Source organism: Mastomys coucha, unplaced genomic scaffold, assembly GCF_008632895.1.
Source record: "Mastomys coucha isolate ucsf_1 unplaced genomic scaffold, UCSF_Mcou_1 pScaffold21, whole genome shotgun sequence".
NCBI lineage: Eukaryota > Metazoa > Chordata > Mammalia > Rodentia > Muridae > Mastomys > Mastomys coucha.
This window is the reverse complement of record NW_022196904.1, coordinates 108,116,934-108,126,781: the sequence shown is the minus strand read 5'-3', so window position 1 is coordinate 108,126,781 and position 9,848 is coordinate 108,116,934. Positions and strand designations below refer to the sequence as shown.

General features: G+C 43.4%; 1 protein-coding gene across 1 annotated transcript in view; it reads left to right on the top strand.

Annotated features, from left to right (window-relative positions):
- Nucleotides 1-9,848, top strand: part of Gpr139 (G protein-coupled receptor 139) — a 44,445-nt gene that overhangs the window by 31,426 nt on the left and 3,171 nt on the right. Inside the window, exon 2 of the mRNA XM_031388063.1 lies at nt 8,718-9,848. This exon is cut by the window's right edge and continues 3,171 nt beyond it. Coding sequence (XP_031243923.1) covers nt 8,718-9,652 — 935 coding nt within the window. The 3' untranslated portion in view covers nt 9,653-9,848. The remainder of the gene's footprint in view (nt 1-8,717) is intronic.

Genomic DNA, 9,848 nt, shown 5'->3' with positions numbered 1-9,848 from the left:
TCTCTCTCTCTCTCTCTCTCTCTCTCTCTCTCTCTCTCTCTCCTTCTCCCTCTCTCTCTCTTTCTCTCTCCCTCTCTCTCTCTTTCTCTTTCTCTCTCTCTAGTTTTTGAGGGCTGAATGGGTGGGACAACAATGTGTTCAGTGGCCTGTTCTTCATGGAGTCACTTGCTATCAAAAGGTTTCTCCTGGTGTTAACCCAGTCTTTTTATAACTACAGCTTGATCTCTTTATTTTCTTACAAAGTCTCTGCCTGTAGGAGGGAAGTGAAAGGAAACAAGACATAGAACAAGAGGGAAGAAAAGTATTATTCTTTTTTTAAGATTTATTTATTTTATGTGTATGAGTACACTGTAGCTGTACATATGGCTATAAGCCATCATGTGGTTGCTGGGAATTGAACCCAGGATGGCCCTGCTCTCTCTGGCCCCGCTCGATCCTGCATAATTCACTGTAGCTGTCTTCAGATGCACCAGAAGAGGGCGTCAGATCTCATTATGGGTGGTTGTGAGCCACCATGTGGCTGCTGGGATCCGAACTCAGAACCTTCGGAAGAGCAGTCAGTGCTCTTACCCGCTGAGCCACCTCGCCAGCCCAAAAAATATTATTCTTTAAGCCATTTCTATTTAGTGTGATTCACCTTGTAGAAATGCACAGTGTTTAATGAAGCACCATGCTGTTCTCCCTCAAGCCATAATGATAATAAACAATGTCCAACAGCAGAAAGATGCTTCAAATGTCTTATAGACATGGAGAAAAATAAAATCTAGAATCTCTCTCTAACTGAAAATATTTGAGTTGAGCAATGGTGTTCCTCTTAATCCCATCTTGTGGTGCTAATCATTATTACTTAATTATGTTATTATCATAGGTGTAAACATCCTGGAGACACTAGCAAACACCTGCTCTGTTTATCTATTGCAGCATTATAAAACCTCATGACATAGAAGCTGAAAGCTAAAATTTGTAGTTATGTGGCTATGTGCCCATGGTTCATGGACAGATGGAGATCTGTGGGATAGGTCTCATTTGGGGGTTGTATCCAAGAACTATGTGGTACTGTGATCCTGAGTTCTATAGGCCTAAGCACCAAAGATAGAGACTTATAGCTGAAGACCATTCATGCTAGGAGCTCAACTGAACCTCTTACTCTGAGTCCCCACACATGGCCTCTCCAAGTGATGGGGAAATCATAGAATAAAAAATGGGCCACCAGAAGGAATCATGGTCCCAAAGTAAGTGTTCAAAAGGTCCCTTATGACAGAGCATCAACAGTCACACAAAGCCTTCCTATCACCATAACAGGTCAATCATAAGACTAGATCAAGGCAAAGGGTCTATATAGGGGATGTGGTTTATTGGGAACTATCAGGGAGACTAGCTATCACATTATTGGCATGGCAAAGTGTTGTCAGACTTTAACTTCTGTCTTAGGGTTTTACTGGTGTGAACAGACACCATGACCGTGGCAACTCTTATAAAGGACATTTAATTGGGACTTGTTTACAGGTTCAGAGGTTTAGTCCATTATGATTATGGCAGCAAGCATGGCAGCATCGAGGCAGGCATGGTACTGGAGTAACTATGAGTTCTATCTCTTGTTCTGAAGGCAGCTGCTAGAAGACTGGCTCTCATTTATTTAGGAGTAGGGTCTCATTGCCCACCCCCACAGTGACATACTTCCTCCAACAAGGACACACCTACTCCAACAAGGACACACCTCCTAATAGTGCCACTCCCTGTACCAAGTATATTCAAACCGCCACAATTACCTCATTTATTTTTCATTGTGTGTGTCTCTGTTGTGTTTTCACATTGTGTAAAAATACACATGCCTAGGAATTCATGGAAGTTAGACAGGTTATCTGGTATCTTTCTGGATCTCTCTCTATGCTGTTCCCTACTGACTTGGAGCTCTGTTCTTTAGCCAGATTATTGGTTAGCAAACCTTAGCAGTCCTCTTGTCTCACCACCACCACCACCACTCACCATGTTGTAGTTAAAGACACATGCAGACACAGCTGAGTTTTAGCATGGGTGCTGGGAACCAGAACTCAGGTCTCTATGCTTATACAGCAAGTGCTCTTATCCACTGAGCCATCTCCTCAGCCCTACCTGTCCATAATGTATTGATTAAATATATAAACTCAGGTACCAAAAGTCTAGTGCTGTCTCCTGTCTTCCCACCCTTTAGCTGTGTGTCCTCAACAACAGACTTAACCTCTCCAAGTCTCAAAGTTCTCAAATCATACTAATGCCCTGACATGGAAAATAAAATCAAAGGAGATGTTGTGAAATGCTCAGGGCATAGTAAATGTTGAATAAATGTTAGTTATTATTATGCATCTGGATAATTAAGTCATTGAAAAATTAACTGTTAAAAATAAAAGTTGGGCCAGGCAGTGGTGGTGCATGTCTTTAATTCCAGCACTTGGGAGGCAGAGGCAGGTGGATTTCTGAGTTTGAGGCCAGCCTGGTTTACAGAGTGAGTTCCAGGACAGCCAAGGCTACACAGAGAAACCCTGTCTCAAAAAACAAATAAATAAATAAATAAAAATTGGGAAAAGCAGCAGAACTAAGAGAAATGACTCAGAGCTCCAAGTGCTCTGTCTGTCCAGCCAGCTGTCTCTTCTAAGGAACCCATAGGAACTGCAGAGCCATCACAGACACCAAAACTATCCCTGAAAAACCCTGGCTCTTTCTCCACAGCTAGTAGACCAGTTGGTGGAACGGTTTGATAACCAGAGCTATGTTGTTCTTTCTCCAGATCCTCCCCAGTCTGAGGACTACAAAGGACAGGTGCAGGGAATGAATTCTCCCAGGCATATCAGAAATGCTCTGGGATTCCAGAGCATGGGCTTTCTGTTCCCTCAGAGCTTCAGCCTGCCCATTTGAGCCACAAGAGACTAGATCCCTGAGCCAGTTGGCTTTAAAGAAAAGCTGTGAAATGCAATTTCAGGCAGTGGTGATCTGGGTTTCTCAGCTCATTCACCCCTTGCAAAGGTGCCCTGACTCTGTCAACACCACTTTCCCTTTGTGGAAAAATGTGTGATGGCGGGAAAGATGGATTGTTTTCATAAGGGGAGTTAGAGAGACATCAAGCCCTGAGAGTTGAGGTTTCTACCTTCCTACTTCTTTTCTGAAAAATCAATATACCGTTCCCTCCAGCTCCCCCAAGCTCACCTCAAGGTCTCCTAAGTGTCCCTGATATTAGCCTGGGATTGGGGTAACCTCTCTGCTCACACAAAAGAAATGAGAAACTCTGTGTCTACAGATTAGTTTCTCAAGAGAGGCAATTACTAGAAACTTCAGGAAATGTCAAGTATGAATACCTGGCAATTTTGTTGGCTTTGATGGCTTGCTTGACTTAAAGCACTCATTAGGTGGGGCTGGAATATTTTTGCAGCATTTCAACTTGGAGAATTTTTAGCACCATGCTTGAAACTGGGTTCAGCTTGGGAGGAAGAGATGGGGACAGAGTCATTCTAGAGAGCATACTCAGAGCATCTGCTGGGAACACCCTGGAATTTACTTCTCTCTGACCACAGGCAGAGAGAAAATGAAGACACTGCTCAACGAGTGACGGGAGGCTGTGAGGAATGACTTTTCTACATTTGAGTCACTGGCTGAAAATCATTTCCTATGGCCAAATATAAACAAAGTGGGGACCAAGGAGATGGCCCAGTGTATAAGAGCATTCACTCTGCAAGCTCAAGGACCTGAGTTCATACCCCCAGCACACATATAAAAAGAAATACCCAGACATCATAGCTATAGTGCCTATAACCATAGCACTCTGGGAAGACAAATGAATCCCAAGATCTCTTTGTCCAACCAGCCTAGCTGAAATGAAAAACTTCTAGTTCTGTGAGAGACCTTATCTCAAGGCAATACAGTAGACCCTGACAACAGAAGATACAAGATGTCCTGCTTTGGTTTCTCCATGGTGCTTATGTGGGCATGTACCCACACACATTCATCTCCCACATGCACCAAACCATACACACACCAAGGGCTAGGGGAGGAGGGAGAGAAGGAGGGAGAGATGGAAGGAGGGAGAGGGGAAAGAAGGAAGAGTTTAATGTGGAGTAAAGTCAAAAAGAGCTAGAATCTCTCCCTGCTTTTTTCACTTGCTTGGTTTGTTTGGACAACTGATCCAAATTTCTAGGTCTCAGGTTCCTCAACTATAAAATGGCAGGCTATGCTCATTTTTTTTTTGTTCTCTTCCCTTACCTAGGTCAATCCCAAAGCTTTGCACACACCATTCCCACTGCCTGGAATCATTTTCCATCATGGTGGACTCTTTCTTCTCACCTTAACTGAACTCAAATGTCACTTCCCATCCCTTGCCTTTATGCTGCCTGGTATCATGATCTGGGATTTTCTTGTGCATTGCTGTATGTTGATTTGTTTATTTATTCATTTATTCATGTATTTATTTACTCATTTATTTTGTCTTCTTCTTTCACTCTATCATCCCCATGACATAAAGAAACTTGTCCATTTTGCTAATCCCCATGTCTTCAGCAATTTGTGGGATGTCTATCTTTGAGCAAACAAATGAATGAATCAAGAATGAATGAATGAATGAATGAATGACAACCGGTCACAGTCACCAAGTACTTACCATGTGCCGGGTACTGTTCTCCTTTTGAAAATTATCTTGTTTAATAGTTCTCCCATCTGAAATCAACCTCATGAAGTGGATGCTCTTATTAACTTCATTCTATAAACAAGGGAAAATGAAGCACAAAGTGATTAGACAAATTTTCCCCACATCTATGAGCCAGTAACAGAGCCAGGATGGAACCCCAGAGCAGTCCCACTCCAAACCCCACATACTTGGCTATTAGGTGTCCAATGTCATTAGTGCAATAAGGGCCTACAGACTGATTTCCAAGAAACTCTAATTGTGTGAGATTAAGTCAGAGCAAGCAAGGACCAGAAGGCAGCCTTTGATCCAGACACCATTTCTGAGCCTCTGCCTTAAACTCTATGCCTGCTCATGAGCTTCCCTATGCCTACTATGTGCATTCTCATTACCCTCTTCAGTATGTAGCCATTTGCAGGCTATTTCCACTCTAAGTGGAGACCCTGACTGTCTGCAATGCCAATTTGTGCCCACCTTCAGCCCATGCATGGGTCATTGCCTGCAAATATAGATGCTAAATACTTGGTGGAAAGATTTCTGAATGAATAAAACATTTTGAAATGCTCTTGAAGAGAACACAACAAAGCTGTTTAATAAAAGAGAGCTATTAAGTGCAAAATGCTTACAGAGCAAGCACAAATCAATAGACGTGTTTTTTTGCCTTAATAAGCCCAATGCTTCATGTGTTCTCACCGCTGGCCCTTTGCACATGTTGTTTCCTTTATTGAAATGCCTTCTCCTTCCACATGTTTTCCTCAGAAATGCGTTTTCTGGTCACTGCTCCCAGCCACTCCTTCCTAGCACACACTATAACCTGATTTTATGCATTTTCTTCTGTAGTTCTTTGGCCAATGTTTTTCTCCGCTAGTAAATTCCAAGACTGGTTAAAGCAAAATAGACATCTGTCCTATTTACAATCTCTTCACTGTACACAACTCACGGGTTCTTTGAAATGTTGCTGAAGAAAATAATAGTAAATAAATAAATGTTTTAAAGTTGCTAAATGCACAAACATTTGGGATATCAGGCTTACAAATACAAACCATTTTTTAAAGTGTGATGCTTTCTGAGGTAGGAGCTTCATGGAGTGTACACTCACTACTGTTCAATGTGTGGGTCGCCATCCCCTTGGGATAAATATTATTAAATAATAATCTACAGCATGAACTTTGATCCTGGGCTTGAAGCCTGGCTAATATAACCAGCATTCTGTTATATCCAAGCACTTCAGCTGAGTAAAAGCAAGAATGACACAAACTTAAACAGAATAATAATTGGTGCTGCCAGCTACTGAGAGGATATGGAGCAGCTGAGCTGGACTTGCATGTTCAACTATTGGGAATGCAAATTAGTAATACCACTTTACAGTTAGTTCTCATTATCTAATATAGAAGATGAACACTGTAGGCTCATGTATTTCAACACTTGATCCCCAGCCAGTCAGAAGCATGGAAGATTGTGAAATCCTTAGGAGGTAGAGCCTTGTTCCAGGACCTGAGTCTCAAGACAGGTCCTAATGCCTGAGGAGCGAGCTTTACATTCGGCTGTGTCTCTGCTTCCCTATGGCAAACACAATGTGATCTGCCACCTTATGATCTCACCGTGATTTAAACTGTGAGCTAAAATAAACCATTCCTCAGTTAAGTTGCTTCTTGTCCAGTGTCTGGCCACTGCAAGAATAACTACAGCTGTGTACCCTAAAACATAGATGTACTTCTGTGTGTGCTGCCCAGTAAAATTTCACATAGACATCTTCTCAAAGAGAGTCATAATGATATATGAACTAGCATACTCATAATGAGAAAATTCTGAAACAAAAGTGCTGCACAGAGTGAGTCTAAAGAATAAACTATATATAATATATAAAATATACTAAGTTGATACAATGCTATGAAGTTGTCAGAACTCTAAGCACTGACATAGCTAGGCCTCAAAAACACAGTGCTGAATAATAGGAAAGAATGGAATGGACTTGAATACTGACTATGTGGAGGAGCAACAGCAGCAAAAGTCACCTAGGGCAGACTCTAGTTACCCCTAGAGAGAGAAAGAGAGGAGGGGAAATGGTGGCTTTGGAGCTATGTCAAGATTGACTTCACCTCTGCCTACACTGCCATTCCTTTTTATAAAGTAATAAACCAAATATAAGAAAATGTTCAAATGCCCTTAAGTTTCAGGACAAGTGCACCAGGCTATGTGGGTGTGCTTGTTGAGGGAGGGTTCTCTATGTGAACTCCGCATGGTTTGACTTGTGTTTGAGTTCAGGGTCTTGTCATGCAGCCCTGGCTAGCCTTGAGCTCCTTGCCAATCCTCTTTCTTTAGCCTCCCACATGCTGCCATTATGGCATGCACCATGGCATCAGGCTCAGGTAATGTTTTAAATGGTTACCGAAAAATAAGAAATGGGAGGAAGAGAGGAAACATGGGAATGAGAGCAAGGCAGGGGATAGGAAGGGAAAAGGAAGGACAGGAGAAGGGGAAGGGAGAAGGAAGAGGAGGGATAAGGGAGGAGGAGAGGAGGAGGAGGAAGGGGAGAGGGGAAGGGGAAGAGGGAGAGGGGAGAGGGAGAGGGGGGAGGGGAGGGGTACAGGGAGAGGGAGGGAGGGAGGGAGGGAGGGAGGGAGAGAGAGAGAGAGAGAGAGAGAGAGAGAGAGAGAGAGAGAGATTGATTGATTCTGGCTTTGTTCCTAGACCTCCGACAAAGGACATAAGCTCTCTGCGACCCTCATTTGCAAAGCAAGGCTGACAGTGTCCAGAGTTGATCGCAAAGAATGAATGAGAATCAGTTTTATCTAAATAACTTTCAGACATCATCCATGCAGCAGGGAAATTCATGTTTATAAAACTGATCAGAGATCATGTGCATGTGAGTGTTGTGTGTATATGTGTGTGTGTGTGAGAGAGAGAGTGTGTAGACATGCATGTATGTTCATGTATTTTAAACACCACCTCCCATCTAACCCTAGGAACATGAATATTTTGCTATTACTTGAACAAAAATCATATACCTGTGTCATGTATGGGTGTATATACATATCAATTATTTATTGGCTGTGATTATCCTAAGGAAAAAGAGTGGGATGATTAGAAAATGAAAGTAGAAGAGAAATGTCTGTCTTTGTGATTGTTTTTCAGTATGCTTAATGTATGTTGATTACTTGCTCCAAAAATCAATATGATTCACTTTAAAATTAATGTGAAGGTCATCCTTAAATGCACTTAAAAGGAGGTCCTGGAGTCTAAGTCCCATAAAGGTTACTAAAAGGTTATGCTGCTGAAGATGTACCCAAGTGGGAGGGCATGTATCCATGTGTCAAATCCCTGGGTTCTATCCCCAACACCATAACAAAGGAAGGATGCATGCAGCTCAAGAGCCTGGAGGAGGCGACTTTCCCACCCATGCTGCAATACCCGCTAGTCTTGTTGCTGTTGTAAATTGTCTGGGGGGAAGGGGGAAGGCAACTGAAGGGAGGGAGGGCTTATTTTGGGCTCACACTTGGAGGGTACAACCTGTCATGGAGGGAAAATCATTACAGCGGGAGCATGGAGCTGCTGGCCATATGACATCTAGGAGATGAGAGAGAGATGGAGACAGACTCAGCTGACTTTTTCCTTTGCCTTCATCCAGGACCCCATCCAAGGAACAGTGCCACCCATGCTTAAGATGGGTCTTTGCATCTCAATTAATCCTTTATAGGTATGCTCAGAGGCTTGTTCCTGGGTGATTCTAGATCATCCATTTGATAATCAGCATTGATCATCACTTCCATATTTCCACAGTCAGTCAGATGCATATTTGGGATGAAGGATTCGATTCAGGGATACAGCACTGAATCTCCAGAGCCACTTCTATTGTAGGATAATGTCAGTACCACCTCTAATGGTTGCATGAGGCACAAATAAACTGCAACCAGATCATGTCCAGCTGTTTGGTTTGTATGATTTGTGGTGCTGAGTGTCCCCCAGTAACGCCCATGTGGTCCTCTAACAGAAACCTCAAGCCCAAGGCCTCACTGTAGCCAACAGTCATCTCTGCCTTGGGGATAACCTGATTCTTTTCTCTTCACAGCAAATATCTTGACAGTCATTATCCTCTCTCAACTGGTAGCCAGAAGACAGAAGTCCTCCTACAACTACCTTCTGGCACTCGCAGCTGCTGACATCTTGGTCCTCTTTTTCATCGTCTTTGTGGATTTCTTGTTAGAAGATTTCATTTTGACCATGCAGATGCCTCTGATCCCTGACAAGATCATAGAAGTGCTAGAATTCTCCTCCATCCACACTTCTATTTGGATTACGGTCCCCTTAACAGTTGACAGGTATATCGCCGTCTGTCACCCACTCAAATACCACACAGTTTCCTACCCAGCCAGGACCCGGAAAGTCATTCTGAGTGTTTACATCACTTGCTTCCTGACCAGTATCCCCTACTACTGGTGGCCTAACATCTGGACTGAAGACTACATCAGCACCTCCATGCATCATGTCCTTGTCTGGATCCACTGCTTCACCGTGTACCTGGTGCCCTGCTCCATCTTCTTCATCTTGAACTCCATCATTGTGTACAAGCTTAGGAGAAAGAGCAATTTCCGCCTCCGTGGCTATTCCACAGGGAAGACCACTGCCATCTTGTTTACCATTACCTCCATCTTTGCCACCCTCTGGGCCCCCCGCATCATCATGATTCTCTACCACCTCTATGGAGCACCCATCCAGAACCCTTGGTTGGTCCACATCATGTTGGATGTTGCCAACATGCTGGCCCTTCTGAACACAGCCATCAACTTCTTTCTCTACTGCTTTATCAGCAAGCGCTTCCGTACCATGGCAGCTGCCACACTCAAGGCCTTGTTCAAGTGCCAGAAGCAGCCTGTACAGTTCTACACCAACCATAACTTTTCCATAACAAGTAGTCCGTGGATCTCACCAGCAAACTCACACTGCATCAAGATGCTGGTGTACCAGTATGACAAACACGGAAAGCCTATAAAAGTATCCCCATGACCCCACAGGGCTGGCACTTGTGCCTCTGTGCAGTCTGTTTCCAGATGAGAGGGTATCCCATCCTCTGGCTGAACAGCTCTCCTTAAGAGTGCTAACCTGATTTCCAATCTCCACAGACTGAGCAGCTCTCAGACTGGCAGATGAGAGAGATGGAAGAGAAGAACGGAGAGCATGAATCTTGGTGTTTGTGGTTTTT